Source organism: Platichthys flesus, chromosome 16, assembly GCF_949316205.1.
Source record: "Platichthys flesus chromosome 16, fPlaFle2.1, whole genome shotgun sequence".
NCBI classification, from domain to species: Eukaryota; Metazoa; Chordata; class Actinopteri; order Pleuronectiformes; family Pleuronectidae; genus Platichthys; species Platichthys flesus.
Genome location: NC_084960.1, coordinates 13,396,997 through 13,420,528, shown reverse-complemented (window position 1 = coordinate 13,420,528; position 23,532 = coordinate 13,396,997). Strand labels below are relative to the sequence as shown.

Genomic DNA, 23,532 nt, shown 5'->3' with positions numbered 1-23,532 from the left:
AGATCATATACTGAATAGATTCGTATACAAATCACGTGTTCCATCATATTCCACCTCTTGTGCTCAACAGCCTCCATAAAGGGTAGAACACTGAACAGGAAACAGGAAAGGATATTTGTTATATGATCAGGACTGATGTTGGTTCAAAATTAATAATTGAGATTGAAAAGTCATATTTGATCAGTTCATTTGTTCTATTCATTATTATCTTTCAACTCATAAACTTTCTTTCACATTAATGCTTCTTTGATTTTAAAATGTTTTCTCCTTGTTGTTTTCAATGTCCCTGTTCATAACTTTGAATCTACCACTGATGAGAGAGACCATAAAAAACAATCAATCAATCAATCTATCTATCTATCTATCTATCTATCTATCTATCTATCTATCTATCTATCTATCTATCTATCTATCTATCTATCTATCTATCTATCTATCTATCTATCTATCTCTCTCTCTCGCTATGTATCTATCTATCTATCTAGCTATCTGTCTTTACAAATAACACTGCCATAATATATATATAGTGTTATATAGCTTTAGTTTTAGGGAGGGTATTTTTTGTCCCTGCTGAGAGGGAAGTAATTTTTTACTTTGAATGTCCCACAACACAAAATAAAATTATCATGCAAAAGTATTTATGTGGTTGCTTATCAGTTACATTTCCCAGTGAGTAATCAAATTTTCATGTAATTTTCTATATACAAATGGCTGTGATATAGTGCAAACAAACTCGTAATTGAAAGAGTTACAATGCTCAAAATGAATGAATAATATATAATGTTTTTAATTTTATAGGGACAGAGCATGTTTATTAACATCAGTTTAAATACAACTAGCATAGCAAGAATGCTCATTAACATCTGTTGTCCCGAGACAGGTTACAAACAAAGACAGGCGCATCATTTTAAAAACTGATATTTAAAGGGTTAAAATACATAACAATTACTCAAGACTGATTTCGGTTAAAAATCAGGTAATTGAATGTTTAAAATAATATAATATGTAAAATGTTCTATTGCAGTTAAGGGGATACTTTTTCCTCGAAAATGCTGAAACGATCTTTATAAAAGGACCCCTCAGGCTCAGGTAAAAGTATCAAAAGAAAAGTGATCAGGTAAATCGCCCCTGTCAGTGTAGGCTAAATTATTCTGTATGACATGTTATATCATTAGTGTTGACGTATTACTAACCCTTAAACATTTCTTTATTGTTGCTGCTTGAGTTGGAACTCATATTAACTACGCTATGTACATTCAGGTAACTTGCTTCAGTTGTTCCCAACATAGGGGCCAGCCCCTTCAAGGGGTCAAATGATACATCTGAGGGGCCCTTTAAATAATATGAGGGCTTGAAATAAGAAGATACAATGTTCTTGTTCTGGAGGTTGGGAAGGGGCCACACTGGCTCTGTAGCCTGTTAGCTGAGGCTGCTTCTCTGTCAGAGCAGCACACATGTAGACAGGACGACACGGGGCTTGACGAGTGCAGCAAGGTGGGACCTCGTTCCCAGGGACGCCATCCCAGTGCAGCCACACACGTTTCTGGCTTCAGTTGTTCCCAACATAGGGGCCAGCCCCTTCAATGGGTCAAATGATTGTACATCTTAGGGGCCCTTTAAATAATATGAGGGCTTGAAATAAGAACATACAATGTTCTACCACACAAAATTACTGTAATTCTTTTCTTCATATTTTCAAATTTTTTGAAAAAGGGTTTAACTTCATAATATTTGCCAGTTTAGGCCTCGGACATGAAACAATCAGACATTGAAAGGTCAAATCACTCTTTGGTAAGCGTGGTAACACTTAAAACAATTATAATGGGGGACACAGATCTAAATATTTGGGAACCACTGGTTTAAACTCTAGAAAAGCACTGTGTGATTAATCACATATGGGATTTCTTAATCCAAAACGATGTTTATAGTACAAACTACTACTACTAACAATAATAGTAAAAGATGCAATGGAGTAAAAAGTACAACTATTCCGGTTAACCAAGTTTGTTCCTCTGTGTTCAGAATGAATTATCAGCTTTTTGTTTTGTAACAACTCATCAACACTAGGTGGTGCTGCATACCAATAGTTTGCTTGACAGACCCAGGTACTCTACTGTAAAAGTATCTTAACAGAAGTGGGAATATTAACTGTACATGTACACATACTAATGTCTTGTTTGAATCTGATAATGCAAATGCATATATGCGATGAAATTCTAGAGAGAGATAGATGTTTGTGGATAGTTAAAGCATTATCCATCTTGTGATCCTGCAGACCAGTAATCACAACCAGAATTCACAAATAATGTTATTATGGTAAAAACCATTAAGAAAATCATTTATTCAGTTGTGACAGAGACGTTAAAAAGTTGTTCATGCATGTGGGTGTATTCATTGAATGGGAACTTTACACCAAAAGGAATAATAAAGTTATCATTGTCACACAATAACACAACAATATATAATGATGTCATCAGTGTGGGTTTTGGATTCCCTCCATTTCTGAGAGAAGTGGTTGGACTTCTAGAGCTGGTGAACTCATGTGATGTGTTTCTGCATCGTCAGTCCCGTCGGCTGCCTGGTTCAGCAGAGAACATGCAGAGTCCTGTGTGTGGTGGACGGATCCGACTGGCTCATTTGGTCTGGAACTATCGACAGAGCTCTGTCGGCCCAGGATGTGGCCTGTGCATATTGACGTGTGGACTCTTGAGGGGTTGAGAGAGCTGAAGGCAGTGTGATACTGTGGCTGACTGGATTGGGTGACAGAGGAATGGATGGGTGTCTGGGACCTGGTCTGATTATGTGTAGGGTCAGAGTTGGTTTGAACACCCAGAGAATGATGGGTGTAGCCAGTGTTTACTGGGGAACATATGGGAAGAGTGTTGCTCATTGTGGGAACAGAGGCATTGTAGGCCACCTGTGGGGCCTGACAAACCACCGGGAAGCTACTGAAGGCAGAGCTGAGGCCCAACAGGGATGGACACCTTTGACCATGTGAGTGGCTCATGTAAGGAGAGTTTGGAGTTGTTCTGGAGGTTGGGAAGGGGCCACACTGGCTCTGTAGCCTGTTAGCTGAGGCTGCTTCTCTGTCAGAGCAGCACACGTGTAGACAGGACGACACGGGGCTCGACGAGTGCAGCAAGGTGGGACCTCTTCCCTGGGACGCCATCCCAGTGCAGCCACACACATTTCTGGCAGGGTGGATAATGGCTTCATGATGGAGGTGCAGTCCAGTGGCCATGTTTAAAGGGACCCGGGGCGGCCAGTCACTGGAGGCAGTAACATTAGGACTTGGAGCCATCTGTATTCCACAGGAATATGAAGAACCTGGAGAGTTGTAATGGAGCATGGCCATATGAGACTGTAGGTGATGCATTATGTCATGGAGCTCCTTGGCGAGTTTGGAGACATCTTGGTTCAAGTTATTCACCTAAAAAGCAGAAGTATTAGAAAGTTGTCTCGGAGAATATGTGACGTTTAATGTGTTTATGTAGTTTCTCAAAGATATAAACAGAAATATACCTCAAAGGAAAAGATAAAAGTCTAATTGTTAAAAGCATACAGTTTCAATTAGATTATGTTCACGTGTTGAAATTGATTTGAGTGTCAGTCCACTTATGATACCACATTTAAATTAGCTATATCTGGGATTTTGTTGGGATATGATCCACTTTTCTCAGAATAGACATCCTTCACCTAGTGTTTTAATTGTGAACTTACCTCTTTGTTCAGTTTGCTTATGTTTTGTCTCACTTCCTCTGTTTCCAAAAGCAGGTTAGCACTCACTTGTAACCGTTCTGAAAAAGCATAAATATGAGTTTGTACTTTCTTAAAAAAAACATTATAGAGTGTAGTTCACTTTTCATTCACTGTGCAGACACTTTACCTGTTAAATTAGTCTTGGCTTCGCTCTGCTCGACATTAAACTGAAATGCGAGACTATTGTCCTCAATTCCATCCACGACTCTGCACAGACACAAATTAATTTGACATCACTTTGAATAGATGCAAATTGAATATTCATATATATTTGGATGAAGCAGGATGACAAGGTTACCTGGGGCTAAGGTCCAGTGGACTAACACAAGGTAACAATGGCATGCGCAGCTGGGCAGGCCGATGGTTCGAGTCTGTGTCAGTGGTAAGACTGGGCAGCTCCTCTCTCTCTCTGAATGCCTGAGGAGAGGGGCTGCAGCCTCTGCTGCCTTGGGTAGGTGACCGACAGAGGTGGAGTGCGTTGACGTGGCGGAGCTCCTCCCCCAACAGGGTGCTGAGACAGCGCTGATGGACGGGACTGCCCATTCCCTGCAGCAGAGGCCCTCTTCTCTGCTGAGAGTGTCTCAAGTCGTCCTCGTGTTCTGCATAGTCTGCCTCAATGATAAACGGTAGCTTGTGGTCCACAGAAACATGACTCTGAGGACAGGGGGGAAGTTGAATTTATATTGAAATTATTTTGAAGGTCCTGGAGTCTTTTTCATGGGTAACACAACCACCATGTCACTGTACAACCAGGACCTCAACACAAAGTGGCATCACATTTAGTGTTGACGAAATTAATCTAGTGTAAATTGGCAGATATTTGTAAGTACAGAGTCCTTTCAAATCTGCTGTCTGGTTACATTCATTTATTTCTACTCTCTTTATATCAGAACATACTAAGCAATGTGAAGTTTCTGAATCTCACTGGCGGCTACAGGAAGAACTCTCATACCTGGTGCATAATGAAGTGTGCACAAAAACCTGAACTAACTAGAAGGTCACTCGGTAGAGCCCATCAAGATCCAATAATGTTCTCTGAAAAATCTGTGTCTATCGTTCAATGTTAAAGAAAGTGGAACAAAAAATTGTGGATCCGCTCCAAAGTTTAATGACTTCTTCCCTAACTCATCACTAAGTTTTGTGGAAATTGGTCTTGTTGTTTTTGCGTAATCCTACAAACTAACCAACCAACAAACAAACGGAAAGAGACGAAAACATAACCCTCGTTGGAAGAGTTAGTAAAGGTTGCAAAGACGCCTTTTCCTTTATCATAAACTAGCTAGGGTCCTGTTGTTTTTGACAGCATCAAACAGGCTTGGCTTTCTCCTAGAATCCCTAACTCAGCTTGTGCTCTTACTTTCAGTTCAATATGAGTACTGTATAGCTCATGTATCTGATGTTGAGGAATTTTTGACTATTTTCACACATCACTGTATATGCCACTGTATAGTGTGAATATGTTGTGTATTAATGCCTGTCTAATACCACACATCTCCCCTCTCGCCAAGCAGTACCAGGTCAGGTTATAGATAAAGGATGCTTAGGGACTTTCATATCTAACTCAAATGCCCCAGACTGAGGCACCAGCTTCAGCTCTTTTGCGTGTTTCACTAAATGTGGTTTCTGAATGCATGCTTTAGACTTAACCATCCAATAAGATGCAAACAGAAACATAGAGAGCGACAGCAATTCTAGCCATTCATGGATGTGCTGACTGAATGGGTGACGCAAGGAGAGGAAGATTATATGCGGATGCTGTGGGAGACATCTTCAGATGTGGGGGTGACAATTACTCATATTAGTCTGTTAGCGTTTGTAAATTATTCCTCCTTCTGGTCTCCTTGATGCATCAAATCTACATTAAAATCTTCTACATAAGACATCCCCTGCTGCCGGAGTTCCCCTTTCACCAGCTTCCAGAAAACGTCCATAATACCTGTGGCCTCCGTGCCGTGTCTTTCACTTGCTTTGTTCTCTTTCATCTCAGCTGTATATGTGAGTCCAGGCAGTTCAATGTGCTGTTTTCAATATTAACCGTAACAGTTTTCCATTGAAGCAGAATGATGTTATATGATGTGAACACAGATCGTACTAGAGCTGACTGCCAGATCAAAGCTGAATTAATTAGCTTAGTGAGGAACACATACCTGAGACATTCTGGGTGTCCATGGAAACCTTGCTACTCCCTGGAGATACAAATTATACAAATTAACAATGAATTACACCTTTATAATCTATATTTGGTGGTAAAGGAGCCTAGAGACATTTTCCTAGTAGAGCAGGAAGTAGAACATTTTATTCTGTCTCTCTCTGCAGTGATCACCGCAAAATATCAGATGTCTTACATTAGGTTCGCTGCCCTCTCTCAGATTGTAGGTGAGGTTGTTGTGGATGTCAGAGCTGAAGCGGCTGCCGTACTCTGGGTACAGCCTGAGGACCTCCATCAAGGCCTTGACACTGATGTACTGTAAGTCGCAGTAGGTCAGGGCCTTCACATCTGCGTTTGTCTTGATCACCTGGTCACGTTCCGGGAGATCAGCCCCGATGAGGTCACCTTTGCCTGCAGAGAATGTGGGGTTAGGCGGAGGGGATACAACCAGGCAAACGAAGCAAAAACAAGCCACAGAGGAAATATTCCACATTTGGTTGCACACTGACCCAGAATGGCTATGACCATGCTGTCTTTCAGAACCTCCAGGGAACCCGAGCAGACGAAATAGTTGGCTTGCAGGGCATCTCCGTGGCGGATGAGATATTCTCCTGGTGCGCAGAAGGAGGTCTTGATGTGCAGGGAGAGGGAGCGCAGGCACCCTCTGCTCGCTCGCTCAAACACAGGCAGCTGCAGGATGTCTTTGTTCAGATGCATGGCGATGTCGGCTCGCAGCTCGTCCGGGAAGTCATGCAGCAACTGAAACACAACACAGGAAAAAGAAGGTGTCAAGTCGGTGTACAGCTTTGCAATGCTTCTGACAGTCCAACAGGTCCACTGAATACTTCCACTGCCACTAAACACATGCACCAAAAAAATAAAAGCTCCATGGTGGTTTGGGGCACTCGTGTGACGTGTCAAGCCGCTGAGTAAAAACAGAAGTGTTAAAGCCAACAAGTTCTCAGAAACCAGCCACAGTGACTGCTACCTTCAACACTGAATAAATTACCTACAGATGGCGATGGCGAGGGTGTTAATGAGCACTCTCTATATTTCAACTACTGCCCTTGTAATTACAGGGTACTCCTCCTAGATCGGTGCTGGTAAAGTAACTGATGTGTCATCTACTTTAAGAAATGGATTAAGACTTTTGAGATGACCCACATTTCATGAATCTAGCAATCTAACACCCACATAAAAATTAAAATACATTACTGCAGCCCACTCAGGTCATAAGCTCATATAGAGTTTAGATACTTTAAAAAAAAGTTTTTTAAATACCTATTTTGAAATATTTGATTAAATCTGAGGTAAAAGGTTACTTTAGCCAAATTAACCACACTGCTAATTTCTGATGTTTCACCCACCTCATTGGCGTTGATGCCATTGTTGACCGACCAGGTGGCCTGAAAGTACTCCAGCATCCTCTGCTTCAGCTGCTGAGGTAGCCGATGCACCCGGATGAAGTCCTTCAGATCCTTCATTCGGGTGTGATAGAGCGAGCGCCGCGAGTACATGCGCTGGATGATGGCTGTCACGTTGCCGAAGACCACTGCATGCATCAGGGCTGCAGGTGGGAGGGAGAGCGGCTGACGTTCATGGGGTTTTCTCAGAATATTTATCATAACTTGGTGAATTTTGAGTGAACCCACCACCCATGAGCATGATGCAGATGGAGAAGATTTTCTCGGCGTCCGTATTGGCACAGACGTTGCCAAAACCGACGCTGGTGAGGCTGCTGAGGGTGAAGTAGAGAGAGGCGATATATGCACTCGGCATGGAGGGACCACCCATGGTGCTGTTGATGAACGGGGTCTCCAGTCGCTTTCCCAACTCCTGAAGCCAGCCTGGTGGGTGAGGTCAGAACATGGTTAAATCTGAGGCTACTAAACTAAATTCAACCATTCTGACAGCTTAAATATGACGGCTGATCAACTGTGTCTAGTCTCTCTTCTCTCCCCTCTTTTTCATCCACCTCTTCATGTGGCCACAGTCACAAAAGTGCGTGCTCATTGTAAAAAATAAAAGGTTTTTACTTTTACTATTATTTTTAGGGACCCAGCCTTACTATCTAAGGAGCCTTGAGATTTGTATTTTATGATTTCAATCAATCAATCAATTAAATTTGATTGGTAAAGCACATATACCCAACAAGTTGCAACATCCTCTGCCTTTAACCCTCAGCAAGACTACTATACCATATAAATTGAATGGAAACTATTTACTTATTTTAGAAATCTGCCTCAACAGATGACCCTCTCTGCATTGGTAGGTGATATAATGGGAAGTTGTGTAATTCATACTGGTGATATAATGGTATTACTCTGTGACCTGCACTTCCTCTGCAGAGACAAGACAAGCTAGATGTTGTAATGATGCTTTCAGGCATTCAAGCATGACAAGGGATGTGCAGAACTAGCCCACTGAGGGGAGGCATTAAAAAAGGTTGAGCAATGCCAAACAAGTGAGGCACAACATTTCGCTCTTGAATCATGTTTGTGAGACCTATCAAACACACACACATGCTGCTCACCTATGTCCCAGGTAACGGGGTCACTACTCTCTATCTCCTTGCGTCCGATGACGTACCAGACACAAGCCATCCAGTGAGCCAGCAGAGCAAACACAGACATGAGCAGGGTCAGGACCACGGCGCTGTACTGAGAGTAACGATCCAACTTCTGCAGGAGGCGCAGCAGACGCAGCAGACGGACCGTCTTCAACAAATGCACAAGCGAGGTCTAAAGTTGAGGAGAGGGAGAACAGGATATATAAGCTGGATCAGATTAGTCAAAGTTGTATGATGTATTTTTATTAATTTTTTTGCGCTATTAAGGAGCACTGCTCAACCTGTTACCCAGCATGCATTTCTTCCAGGTTTGCCATGGGTGACAACAACAAAACATATTTAAATGACCAGCCTGATAAAACCATTTAAACTGGGAAAGACCAAAACCACCCTCGCGCCTTCATATTCTTAAGTTCCAGGTACTTTACGAGACCAGGTGAAACAAGATAGTCTAACTTCTTGAAGTATTGAAGGACGTTCACCGAGATTTACCGGAAGAAAAATAAAAACAAAGTTACCATCTTCATCTCATTAATACATCTTACCGTTGAAATAGTCAACGTTTTCAACACGCTTGAATAACTGCAGCTTACTTTTAGTTAAAATAACTCGCAAATCTATGTAGGACAATATTAAATGGGGTTGTCTCCAGGAATGTCTTGTCTATTTGTAATAGAGGTATAAATTCATTCTTTGCCCAATTTATTCTCAATCCTGAAAATGAGCCAGATATATCTATTACATTTAATGGGGGGCAATATAAGCTTAAGGGTTATACATTAACATAATTACGTAATGTGCGTATTATTCATAAGTATCACATATGGTTTCTCCCAACCTCTCATCCAACCAAAATTTGCTGTCTTTTGATGGCATCTATTGTGAAGCATGAGATATTGTTATTAATAGCATTAGATATTTCAACCAGAGTCAGAGAGATGTCTTTATGAGTCAGCTAAGGCCTCTGGCAAAGTACGACTAATCCACAGGAAGTACCAGTGTTCCTCTTAGAGGATATAACAAAGCGTGAAAGCTCAGTGAAGTGAATGTGGATAATCACCTCCAGTCCACTGCTCTGAAGGAACAACACGAAAACATGGCTAGTCTTAAAGTTTGTACATTTGAAGAGACGGAAAGTTATAAAGGCCTGGGGGCCGACACAGTGGGGCCGGTCATCTTACCACGGTGATGTTGAAAGCGTAGAGCAGGTCGAAGGGCAAAGCTGCGATCAGATCCACGAAGAACCAGGTGGTGCAGTAATGGAGGTAGATGGAGCGGGCGTCGTACACCACCTGTCCCGACTGACTCACGTAGGTTGTGCGGAAATTCAGGATAATATCTAAGGGTCAACAGACAATTAGCAATTTTAAAACTGTTAAATAAAATTCACAAATCCATGCAACAGTGTTTTTTAGTTAAACAGTTTAGTAAGGCTATTTATAAAAAAGAGGACCATGTACACCTTTTAAACCACTTTATCCACAAATATACAATTAACTGTTAATATTACTTATAATATTACAATATACTCTGTTATACAAGATTTCAAAATCTGTAATAAAGGGAGAACAGGAAGAAACCCTATATATATACTATACTGTTAACAGCTATGGCAAGTTATGTTAGGTCCATACCAGCTCAACATGAATGATTAGATAACACATTTGATTGAGGGCTGACATTATGCACATTTCTTTTTACTTGTTTGTGCAAATTAATTCAAGGAGAATTGCAATTCTATGATAATTTACATGACACATGCTTGGCAATATACTTTCACTTGGAGTGATTTGTTTCTTGCAGCGGGGCTCAATGGAGAGAGTGTTTGTGTAGCTAAGTGAAACTGGTTCAGGGAGAGGTCTTTTACATTGAGCATTGCGCCACAGGTTTTTTATTTAATGTGATTAAACAATGCACAAAAACATTCGTCCGTAAATGAGAAGTGATGATTTAAACCAGATTTAGCTATCTGCTTATTTCAATCTTTAGTCCTTTGGCAGGTACACACTAAGTCCAAAACACTCTATCACACAAACAGTTATACAGACAAATTCAACGTATATCAGCACATTCATTCAATATATCGGAAAAATTGCAGTTCAGCACAATTAAAAATCTGAATCATGGTCGGGTTTAATGATGACCTGGCTGCTCTTGTATACTCCACGGGAGATAGAGTGAAAGTCTTTACAAGTTTTAAGCTCAGCTGGAAGCACATTACAATGTTTAATGGCCGTTGAATACTCAATATCTCCAGTGAGAATTGCAGGAAAACGATTCACTTTCACAAGAAGTAAATAAGTGAAAGAGGGAGCGCCAGCATGTGTTGCCAGGTGAGCTAATTTGAGCACATATATCACAGACTGTCTGTCCCCAAACGTGTTGAGAGAGAGAGAGAGAGAGAGAGAAGGAGAGAAGGAGAAGTCAGAGCCTCGCAACAGATGTGTTTTCACACTTCCTTTGGTAGAAAAATGGAAGGAAGGGAAAGAAATCTCATTATTACTCGTAACCGGGGGCAACAGAGACGCCCTGAGTGGGCGAGAAAAGATGGGGGGGTGCGTGTGGTAGCTATTGCCAGGGTAACCACTGCCGCTGCACTGCAATATACAGTTGCTTTTAATATGAATGCAGCATTGTTGTCGCTTCATAACGCTGCTCAAGATGCTTCACCACCGAGGTCAGGTGGTGCACAGCATGCAATCACTTTATTAAAGGATGTAGCTCTAAAAAGATAGTGGTTCAATCAAGCGTTTATCTTACTGAAAGAATTTAGACTGCAATTGCCATGTATCAGCAGAAACGTGATTGTTCCTTTTGAATTTGGTCAAAAATATTAAAAATGAATGAAATCTATTTTGTTCAAGGTCCTCAAATTGACGATTGCAACAGTTTTATCGGACAAATCATTACCAAGTATGAAGAGCACCTCCACGGCTATGTCACTGCCTTTAGTGCTCTGACTGACGAGCGAGTGGTGGTCACTGCCCTGGTCGTGGCTGGCAAAGCAGACGTCGTAAGGTACGGTGACAGCGACGTAGAAGGTCGCCAGTAGAATGAGCCAATCCCACAGGGCCTTGGAGATGCTGTAGTGCAGCAGGATGAAGCGGGACTTCTTCACGGCCGCAACCTTGTACTCCGGTAGAGACGGCCTCTGGAACACACTCTGAAAGGAGCAGGAGCAAAGTTTACTCTGCGGGAGGTGGAAGTCGTGAGATCCAAATGTGTATTTCATTGGCATCCTGGCGAGGTGCAGGGAGGAGTGGTCACAGTTGGAGAGAGGAAGCTTGTTTGATGAACTCACTGACTGCAATAAGTTTACGGCCACCTTAAACCCAGAGCAATAATTAATCCTTAAGGGATAAATGAAACCAAGTCTGAAAATGAAACAGGATGATTAAATTCATTTCCCCCAGTGTCTGCGTATGTTAATAAGCTCAGCGTGAAGCACTGAGTGAGGCTGGTTAAACTGCAAGTGATCATCCCTTTTTCATTAACCTCAAAAGATGTGTGATCAAATTTGAATAAACTTGAATAAGGAAATTGTAGGCACGTAATTGTTGATTGGACACCAGTGGTTTAAAGATGTATGAAACAAGTTTGTGTGTGGTGTTAGAGTTTGAGCTTTTTGAATGTCTCGTGCTAGTAACACCCAGTGGTGGGGTTAACAAAGTTTACTTCATTACTGCACTGATGTAGATTTAATATCAGGCACTTTTCAGTTTTAATTCACTACATAAATCAGGGAAAGGATTGTGTGACATGTTCAGTTTGTTTGTATATTTTGGTAATAAATACAGGGAAATTGGTCAACCGATCCAATCAGAGTGGGCAGGAAACATTAGATTCCACCACCTTCGATGAGAGCAAGTGCGCCCGAGCATCAGATGCAGACTAAGCCATAATGATTTAGGAAACCATTGCATTAGGGAAAAGGCTACAGCACTTTCACTTTTAAAACTTTAGGTATATTCAACTTACTTAAAAGTTAAGAAACTACTTGGCAAATACTATTTAAAGAAAAGCACCCACACATCCCTTTGTGAGGATGAATAATGAAATATTTAGACTGTGTATTGCGGCTTTAATTATCTTGAAGCTTTGGTTTTCACTCACATCAGTCAGTTTCCTCTTGCCCCTCTTGGTGAACAGGTTGGTCAGGTGGTGCAGAATGGTCCTTCCCCTCTCCCGAGCTTGGGAGAAGTTAGACTGGTTGCTTTTCCTGCTTTGGTAAGCAGCCTCCGACATTCCTGTGGGCGCCACCATAATGGCCACAGAATAAATGTAAATTGAGATGTGTTCCATTTATCTTTGAACGATTTAAAAGACAAGCAGTGGCAACATGACATTTTGAAGTTGAAGTAGTCAATTAAAATAGGATTGTTGACTGCTAGGAAGGGAAGGTCTCACCTTCTCCTTGGGCGTAGTGACAGCTTTTCTCATGGGATTCACTGACGTCTTTGAAGGATAACAGGAACAGCACCACCTCACTTTTCTCGTTTTTAATTGGAACAATATCCAGGAGGCACCAAAATGGGTTTCCTGAGGATGTCAAAACAGGATTTCATCCGGTTATCCAACAACACTTCTCTATAGTTTCTACTCCAAAAAAATGATTGCAGTCCTATTGATTCTGGAGTATTGTTTTTTATTTTATGCCTGTATGAAGACCAACACTCTTCAGGTCAGGCTAGATCAATCAGAGTCTGCGCTTTAGAATGTGTGGCCAGTCTGGGTGAACAGATGAGTCCTCCTCACCATTTTTCCGGTAAAAGCAGACTTCCCCCTGGTACTCCCGCTGGCCCTCCAGAGCTTTGTCCAGCTGCTGGATTGCACTCTCACTGGTCTCGACACCGTGAAGGAAAATGCAGGTACAGGTTTTCTGCATCACCTCAATCCGCACAAAGCCGGTCAGCTCGCAGAACCCATCGGAGCAGTACACAATGGGGTAGCCATGGCGACCCTGAGCGTTTCCCAGTAGAAAGTTACTGTCTGCAAGATAAATAAAAGACAAGGATGGATGTGAAGCAAATTAATAATTTAATCAAAGACACATTAAGACAGGTGAGCAGCTGGCAATGTAGTTTTCTGACTGCACAGCTGTGATGCAGTTTGACGCAGTTGCAGCAGTACAAATAGGGGGGGAGGGGGGACTCTTGTCTTGTTATCTTGTCCTTAGTCTTCTCCTTGGTTTTGGTACTTCTCACTGATATTGTCCATGGTCTCTGGCTCATATTTTACTTGTCCTTGTCTTGGTCTTGTCTTTTTCTCATCTTGGTCTTGTCTCTTCATGGTCTCGACTCGGTTTTGTCTTGTCCTTGGTCTTGTCTTACCTCTTCATTGTCTCGTCACTGTCCTCTCCTCTTCTCTTCTTGGTCTTATCTTGTCACTCCTTTGTTTTTTCTTGTCCTTAGTCATGACTTGGTCCTCTATTGTCTTGTTTCTTCATGGTCTTGTCCTTGGTCTTGCCTTGTCTCTTCATGGCCTTGTCGTTGGTCTCATCTTGTCTCCGTTGCTCTTGATTTTTTTAACTAAATTTTAAAGTATAGAAGGTTTTTCATGGACAAAATAACTCAAATTCAATCCAATTCAGACAGATGCCTGAAGAAAAGTTGGTCTACAAAAGTTTTATTTTTTAAATTTGTATTTATCTGTGATACATCTATATTAAAAACAGTTTTGGACATTGAATTGGGACAAAAGGCTATTACTTCTACAGAAGATTGCTTAATTTAACAATGCCCACCATGTGGCAGAAAATCGTTTTCTCTCTATCACAGCTTCCCATCACAGCTGATTTAAAACTTTAATATGCAGTGTTTATATAACAGTGCAAGAGAGCTTTTAGGTCTTAAGAATGATTTTAATGGTGGAGGTGAAGATCTCTGTGAAATCAATTCAGTCAAATACTTGACAGGGAAATCCTTTGGGCATTGGAAAAGAACTCTGAGTATTACTGCTAACTGCTGGAACATTGAGGAGTCATTTTGGGGCAGGATGTGTAGGTGGCGAAATGAATAATGATCAAACCCTGCGTTTAGAGAAAGCATTTATTCAAACTGAGGCATGATGTACAATTTGTATTCACTAAAACACAAAATAGTCAAATAACAACACAAGGATGGCTGTAAGAAATGTGAACAGAAAGAATCTACCTCTGAAATCATGTACTAAGAGAACTATTAGAGCACAGAGAGCAGATTGATGTACATGTTTTCTGTCTATTGAAACTATACATACTCTATGTGTAGAGAAGTAAAGTAGTCCATCTTCATTCCCTTTTTTAAACCTGCCTATGTGCTGCAGAGTGATGTGTAAATAAACTAAAGGATACAGATCCACTCCCTTTCTTGTCGACTGTAAAGAGAAGTAATGATCATCATCGTTCTCCAACTAACGCAGGTTTACTTTCACTTCGCAGGAGAGGGGTCGGGTCCAATGAAGGGTGTTTCCTTTCACTCATTCATTCTGGTGCACGTTGAGCGCAAGCATATTAAATGTCAAACTATAATATTTGTTTAAACATACCGCCCAACACAACAATGATGATGTTATAAGCTAGAGGACAATGCCGGACATCTGTGCTGCAGCGAGTTTTAATGAGTTTGTGCTCTCCTCTAAAGCGCGGAGAGCAAACACAGACTGATGGTTTGTTCAGATGCGCGCAGCTATAGTCTCACCTGATGTATTTTAATTGTTCCTGAGGCAAAAAAAAAAATGCAATTAGAGACGTGCAGATGTATTATTCCTCATATGTTTACAGTTAGTCTCACAAGAAACGAAATCAAGATCTTTCCATGCTTGTGTTGCCATAGCAATTTGCGGCGACCAAATGGAAGAGCTGCAGTTTGTGAGGTAACGGAGATACTGTGCCCCCCCCCCCCCCCCCCTTCCTGAAACACAGATGTATCCAGTGAAGGATCAGCAATAATAGCTTCAGATAGAGTGGAGGATTCTGGTAAGATAACATGCCCAGTCTCTGAAACCCCCCCGCGCTGATTGTCTTTCAGTATAAACTGTTCAGACTCATCAGTTAATCAGGCAGATTATTGTCAAGTGTAATCCTCAGGAACAAAGTTAAATCTTCTGTGAATCAAACTCTCCCACTTCTAGAGATTCGAGATCCTTTATTGTTTGACAGTTGTTGTGATGGCACTCCCTGAGATCTGGAAAATGGTATCTAGTCCCTCTCCGTTTCGTCTATGTCTCCCCTCTCAGTCCGCCTGAGTCTGACTGGCAGTGAAACTCACCCAAAGCGATTTCTTGTCAAGAAACGTTCACGTCGAAGATTAGAAAAAGGGGGCGCATGTGAGGTGGGTAATTACAGGAGGTTTGTAATTTTCTATCGTTGCTTCCTCCCTTCAATTTGTCAATCACCCCATGCATTGGATTCCTTTAGTTTGAACTGCAATCACTCTAAAGCAATGATTATCCCCAATTATTAACGACAGAAGTGTGAAGAGGAGGAACGTCCTATATTAAGTAACCTACCCAAGCAATTAGCAGAAGAGACTGTCGACATCGAGGAATAAAAAAAAGCTTTCAATGCCCGTTAAATAATTCTCTTGACCCTGATGTCTACAGAGTGCAAATATAATTTTTCCTTAATTACCTATATTTGAAGATGGTGATCGATTAAATGAATAGGCTCTCCGATTTCATAGAGGGTGACTGAGCAGGACCCCTGATGGTATTTGATTGCCCCCTCTGCATAATTTATCTCAATTAATTACCCTGCTCACATATCAGGGTCATGTGAATACCAGCTCCATTCCCCTGAGCCCGGCCTCGGTGCAGAGTCACACTGGGGGGCATTTTGTACTCTATTTATTATCTCTTCAGAGACCTGAGTTGAGAATATGACTTTTAGCTCTGCAGTCACCCTCTCGTCCTCGCACAGAAAAAGCTTTCGAGTCCACTGAGACACATTCGAGGCAGTTCTCGGACTACAATCGTGCTCCGAAGCAACATGTTGTCGGTTAGAGGCTTCACCTCCCAGCTCGGTCAATCGGTTCACTTCCACACCTGATACTGGGGTATTGGGCCTGTGTGTGTGTCTGCAAGAAAGGGCGATGTGAAAAAGGGCCCTGGAGGATGCATGTGTATCCAGACGGAGAAAGTGTCCTCGCACTGAACTTGTGAATCTGCAAAGCAGTGATAGACTGTCTGGCCCATTCATAGCCTGTCACATTATGTTCTAGTGTCTGCTGATGACTTTCAATTCTGTATGGCTCAATAATAGAGACATGGACTAGTAGAGCAGGATCCAATAGAGCAATGGTTCTCAATGGATGGAACGAGGAGGAACATCATTGTCTAAGCATGAAAAACAAACAACCAACCCTCTGTATTTTAATATTGCAAAAGTAAACACCAGCAAACTCCATGTGCAGAAGTGAGCGGTGCATCTACTACATTTCATTCATGTCCTCCAGGTGCAGTGTGTTTTATGCAAAAAGGATGTGAGGGGCATGAGATACTGTAAAAACGAGCCTTCACTAGTTACTGGTCTCCATGTTTTATGTAGCGAAAAATAGCTCATGAGATACTTAATGTCTCAGGGTCTTAAACACATCACGTTTTAGCTTTGTAAGATTTATCATTTAAGTTTGAACTCAACAAATGTAAAAAACAAAACAAGAAAATGAAGAAACAAATCCTCCAAAGTGTAATTTTGTCAGTGAAGCAATATGTCATTAGCCATATCATTTTTATTTTTCTACTTATCAACATAATACCAAAGCTTCTGCACAATCCCACCAGTTACTCTCAATGGACCTGTTGTTAAATGAAAGATATAATGTGACCGCTAAGATATCACACATTCAGTAGCCTTATTTTAATGTTAGCACCTCTCCTGCAACCTTTACACCTTCGCTTGACTCGAAAAAGAAAAAAAAATGATTGGCAAAGAAAAGATCAAGGTTTGGGTCGGGGTAAATGCAGACATATGTCACAATAGGCCGCCTGTGCCATGACAACAGAGCCCTGAAAGTTCTTCAGTTTTAAATTGAAAAGAATGTATTATAGAAGAATGATGAGCACGAGCTACGCAGCCTTGATGTTACCGCTGGAGGATTTCAATTAGCACGGAGAGCAAGGTGCAAGGAGCCCCTTGACTGTGCAATGGATACACATCAGCGTTGAATAATCCTAACAAGCAACACAACGGCTCAACCAGCAGCTCCTCGGCTTTGCACTTTCCTTCTCCATTTCAAGCTCCGGTTTGGCGTCATCACTCGCAGCATCATAATTGGATATCACAACTGTTGGGCACATTTGTCCAAAGCTGTGTTTTTCAGTGTCAGTCACAACTTTAAAGTGGGTAAAAGAAATGCCACAGGCTATGTAGCCTTGAAATTGGAGGTGTAGCCGGTGGAGTTGCATCCTCAGAACTGAGACGAAACGGTTGTGGGCATCACAGTCAAAACATTTTAATTGATGCGTCCCCAGAGAAAAGTTGGACACACACTGATTGCGGCACAGTAATCCAAAGAAGTCCAACAATGGCCATTGCACAAGCAACAAAGCGTTCATTTACATCTACAAGTAATACATTTCAATATCACCAAATAGAGAGTTATAGTAGAAATATATATAATATACTCACGCGTGCCATCAAAGTGGTTTGCAATGCTCTCCAGGAAGGTGTTTTGTGGAGCGAGGAGGCCCTTCATCACAGGCATATTGTACTAAGAGACAACAGGTTGTCACTATTCCCCAAAGATAACCACAGTGTGTCTTCTGTGAGGTTCTATCGGAATGTGTGAGTGCAGTGTGTTCTTTCTATCCTATGCGGTCCAGAGGAGACCACTGGCATCTTTTGCTGTTGCAGGACTTCTCTGCAAAGCTGCTGTCTCGGTATTGATCAAGGAGCTCTCAGGTCCGGCTGGATGTGTCCCTCTGCTCTCAGCTCTGCTCCCAGTGTCTCAGTGGAGCCTCAGCTTCTCTTCAGACAGCGCTTAACTCCACTCACCATGGCTCCTGCAGCTCCCGACTCCCCTTCCTCTATCTCTCTCTCAGTCCCTCCCTCTTCCTCTTCCACCAGTGTCAATATATTAGTTATATATTACTCTCTCTCTCTCTCTCTTTCTCTCTCTCAGAAACCTGCGTCCTCCTACTTCTTTCTCCCCAGAGAAGTTATTAGAAATCGCTTTTTTTTTTCTCGCTCCAGCTATCCACTGTGCCTCTTATGAAAATCAATTTTGGCAGTTAGGAAATGCTGTTTTGTGTGCTTGCAATTACAGATCACACACTGACACACACATTGAAAGCCTCAGCATGCGTTGGCTGTTGTGGATGCTCTGCAGCATGAGAGGACGAGAGAATGATCACACTTATTTGGTGTCTGTATAGAGCTTTTGTTTTGGTCTCCGACAATTTTATGGACACACCGAGGTCAGAGGTCACGCTGAATAAAGCACAGTTCAGGATGATTCACCGAAGCTACAATGCAGGATCTATCAGGCTGTCGTCTGAATCACCCGAAGCTGTATCACGTTGTCTCTACAACATGTACACGAACAGGCACCCTATACACACATAGCTGCTGTTGTACAGTAAACCAATACAAACCAACATGTGTTTGTGAACATACCCTGGTTGTTTGTATAATTTATTTTCCTATAGTAAAGCTGCTGTGGATAATCGCCAACCCATTGAGACCTGACATTTCATTATTGCCTCCCATCTTATCCATGAAAGGTCAAAAAGCAATACAGCCAATTAAAAAAAAAAAATGGACGTTGGGTTTTAATATCAAATGGTATTTTGAATATGGTCAGCTTGCAAATATATACAATATATAACCAGCCAAGCAGCATTTTATAAGATTTAAATTATCTTTAATAAACCACACATGCAGGAAACGAATGGAGGGAGAACAATTCAAGTGCAAGAGCAGCATTTGTTCGTTACTGTTTCCTTCTCTTCTCTCATCGGTTGCGCCTCCATGTGTCAAACTGGTCTCAGGTGCCAAATGAATGACTGATCACACAGCTGCTTTCCCTCCTGCTCTTTGCACAATATAATTTCAAACAGCATAAAGTGGCGAAGACAAAGAAAAGGCAAATCAATGAAATGTCCCAATAAGAAACTAACAAACTTATATATATGGGCGTGTGTGTGCGTGTGCATATCTGTTTTTGCTCAGGTTAATGGGCTTATGGTAAATGTCTCCAATGGCAACAGCAATCCCACACACAGACATTTCTAAGGAAGTCAAAGAAGGTGTTAGTGTTATACTGATATAGTGATCAGACAGTTTTTACCTTCGAAAGAGGACAGACAGGAAATGTGGACATTATTTACGCACTGTGCATAAGCAGAGGCAAGGGGGGGGGGGGGGGGGGGGGGGAGCGGGTGTCAGAGAGGGGCGGGACTTTGGATCTATTCAATTGTCCCTGATAGATAGGAGTAAATCGGAAAACTCCCAATATTTCAATATGCCATTTAAAGTGACTAAAACAGATAATTGTATATTTTTTTTAATTCATGCAGCTCACAATTTCATCAAGGCAAACCGAAGTCATAGAGACTTCAATGCTTTAAGTCATCTTATGGGATATTTGCATTCTTCAGTGATACCACCTCTCTCTTTATTCTCTTTTTGAAAAAACACTAGCACCATCTTGTGGCCTTCTTTATTCCTGCACTTTGATGTGCTCCTGAAGTGCATATCATTCATAAAAGTAAAAGTAGAGAGTCAGACAAGTCAGTGTTTTGTTTTTTTTCCAGTTTCATGCTGTTTGAAACAAAACAATACATTAGATAATCTGTGTTCTGCTCACTTGTGCAGTAAATCGGGATTTTGCGAGATAGTATTTCCGTTTTAGTTATATGGACAGTGTGAATAATTATTCACACCGATAATGTTTTTTATAAGGAGGCATTTAATAATACTGTTCCCATGATTCTGGAGTTATTTCAAACCGAGCTGTTTCTTTCTTTAGATAGAAAGATTGTGTGTGTGACAGATTTGTAAGTAACAGTAGAATAAAATATATCTTAATTCATTCATAAGTATCTTCTGTTTTGGTCTTCGGAGAATTATTATTGGACTCATGTTAGAAAATTCATGAGAATGCTCTTATGAAATAGTTGAATCTACGGTGAGTAATGTACTCGCCCGCTTGCTGTGCCGAACATTTTACACCGTGCGGATGTCCTCTCTCTCTCTATCACTCAGTGCATCAGTTTTACGACCACAAACACATTCTTACATCCTTTTGCTTGAAAAATTAACCCAAGAATTAGTTTATAATGAAATTATTTTTTAAAAGGTCAGACTATCTCTGTGCACGCTTTGTCTGTGAGTGTGTTGGTTACCCAACCTAACATCTGGGGATCAAATAAGGACAAAAAAACATGTTTTCAGCTTTGCTTGTTTTTTATTGTACAAAGCCCTGTTGTTCTCTTTAAGGCAAATGCAAATCATATCACAATCAAAAGCACAAAAAGCAAAAAAATCAAGTTTCCCCATGAGCAAAAATGTGTACATTTTTATTAAATACCTCTCACAAAATAAGTGTGATTTTACTTCCTACATTTGAACAGTGTCCCAGTGTATTTGTACCATGAGGTATAAGTATGCCTTCACACATTGAGGGGTGTTGTGATGCTGGTTCCTGACCGAGCCATCCAGTCCATGTACGGCTCTCCGGCCCTCTCCTCTGTCCTCTTCCCCATAGTCAGGATCCCTGCTGCCTGGTTCCTGGAGACCTGCAGGAGGTGGTGGAGTCGGCTGTGCAAGCGGTGCTCTTCCTCCTTCCGTTTGCCCAGGGTGAGGATGCCGGCAGCAGCGTCTCCAGTGAGCGTTCCCCCCACGGTCTTGCTTCCGGTGCGGCACAGCAACACGTAGAGGCGACAGGAGCGAGACGGCTGTCTGCAGCAATCAGACATGCTGTGAGCGTCACAGGTCAGTTGAGACAGCAGCAGCATCAGGATCAGCACCAGGACTTTCTGCTGGGTCAAAGAGATTTGTTTACACCGAACAAACTGTGATTGTTTTTCCCACATGCATTTGAATTATACATTATATATATATTCTTGAGTAATTCTGTTGATAATTATTGACATCTGCTCAGTAAAGACTTAAGTCGGGATCCAAATCCAAGCTCATATCTACGTATAATGAATATTAATCACTGAATGTCCCATAGGATGATGCTGACATTTTGAATTACATACATAAGCCCCAACCTCTAGCCTATGTAATACATAGAGAATCTTCAGCATCATCATCGTCAATGACTCGGATTACGTTACGGTCCTCAAACCTTTATCTGCACATAAAAGATACGAAATATAGAATATCCAATAATATTGTTCTGAAATTTATTCAGCATCAAAGTGTTATTAGATAGATTTAATTGTCAAGAACTGAGAGAAAGAATTGATGTTTAGTGTCTAGCCAGAAGTGCAGAATAACGTACATATGTTTAGATATAAACGAATAAATAACAGTACAGATGTGATTATGCCAATATGTAGTGTGAAAATGCAGTGTGGGCATAAGAAAGAATAACCCCAGTGGTTGAAAATATAATCAGGTTTGAACTGCAAATGAATAGATGTGGTTACATAAAATTATATTACATGAATAAAATAATAAAATCTAACGGAATGCGTTTTAACTTGTAAAGTTTCTATCAGCATATGGTGATTGAAAAGGTACAGTCATTGTGACATATCGGTATTTGCACTGTTGTTGTTTTATTTTCTCCTCAGCTGTTTATATATATTTAGATATATATACATTATTTTCTATTTTGATATTCTATTTTATACTATTTCTATCTTATTTTATTGTATTGGTTGTAATCACTTGAGCATTGTTAGAAGAGAGCCTGAGACTCAAGCATTTCACTGCCAGCGACTGCTTAATGTTATTGTTTTGCATTTGACAATAAAAATCTTGAATCTAAATCTTGAATTGCTCAACAATTTGCCTACATCCTTGATTAACAATTTTTTATCTATTTCATTTATATTATAATTTTTTGGAATGAACAGATGCACGAGAATTAAGACATTGATTAAGACATTGATTACCATGACATCTTCCCAGAAACTGTTTCCACTTTTTAGAATATCCCTTGGTAAGTGAGGAAAGTCTCTGATGCGACTTTCCACACCGCGATCAACACAGCAACTTATTCTCTTCTATTTCAGACAAAAGTTAAAGAATCCCCGCGGTCTTACCTTGTTCGACATGTGCATCCCAGCAGCTTTCTGGATGTTGACTGGAGACCACGGCATCTTCTGGTATGTGTGAAGGGGAGTCATCTGATCTACTCATTACCTGAAGGGGAAGGACGCGTGTCTCTTATATTGCTCTGTGTGTTGTCCAAGTCGTCATTCCCCTTCTGCACGTCATTCTGGCCGAACACAAAACACGACACAAAACCCACCAATTCCCTTGTTTCAGCCAGTTCCTTTCGAGGGCTGCTGCCAATCACGCTGGCATTAATTAGTCTCATCTCCAGGGCACATCTCCGGACCTTCGATGAACAACAGGTATGTCTTTGTGGCCGCGTACCCAAGGTTTATTAAGACATGCCATTACGGCGAGTAGTGAGGGATCGAAGTCAATTAGCTAATGCGACCAACGATCTCTAAAATATCATACAAACACAGAAAAAGCCCCGACGCCTTTTCTCAGTTCTAATGACAAGCTCATTCAGAAGACATGCTAATGAGCTCCTACTATGGGCTTTATCCTCTCATATACAAAAGGTGTTATTCTGACGCATTGACCCATCAACAGTTTTGTAAATTCTTGCTCTTACGCAAAGAACTTGAGGAACATACGGGACCACAAAGAAAGAAGGTTCTGGGTTTGAACCTGAACAGTTTGCATGTTCCCCATGAGTCTGCCTGTAGTTTTGTCTTGTCTCTATAGTTCAGTCCTGTGATGGACCTTTCGATCCATCCAGGGTGTACCCCACCTCACGCCCAACGTCAGCTGGGTTTGGCGCTAGTCCCCCACGACCCTGAAAGGATAAGCCGTTTAGATATTGGATGGATGAATATACAGACCAACTTCTAGGAATGGCCG

General features: G+C 41.4%; 2 protein-coding genes across 2 annotated transcripts; both read right to left on the bottom strand.

Annotated features, from left to right (window-relative positions):
• Positions 1–815: 815 nt before the first annotated feature.
• kcnh4a (potassium voltage-gated channel, subfamily H (eag-related), member 4a) lies at positions 816–18,160 on the bottom strand. The gene is made up of 16 exons (XM_062407234.1): positions 18,085–18,160; positions 13,233–13,466; positions 12,885–13,016; positions 12,591–12,724; positions 11,388–11,640; positions 9,659–9,816; positions 8,442–8,649; positions 7,561–7,755; positions 7,276–7,475; positions 6,418–6,667; positions 6,105–6,319; positions 5,907–5,945; positions 4,058–4,413; positions 3,887–3,966; positions 3,721–3,797; positions 816–3,430 (listed from the first exon to the last, which is right to left on the bottom strand). Exons 1-16 carry the CDS (start codon positions 18,158–18,160, stop codon positions 2,474–2,476), a joined length of 3,564 nt encoding a protein of 1,187 aa, XP_062263218.1. The 3' UTR covers positions 816–2,473.
• Positions 18,161–20,892: 2,732 nt separating this feature from the next.
• Positions 20,893–22,760, bottom strand: hcrt (hypocretin (orexin) neuropeptide precursor). The gene is made up of 2 exons (XM_062407231.1): positions 22,677–22,760; positions 20,893–21,434 (listed from the first exon to the last, which is right to left on the bottom strand). Exons 1-2 carry the CDS (start codon positions 22,758–22,760, stop codon positions 21,069–21,071), a joined length of 450 nt encoding a protein of 149 aa, XP_062263215.1. The 3' UTR covers positions 20,893–21,068.
• Positions 22,761–23,532: the final 772 nt, after the last annotated feature.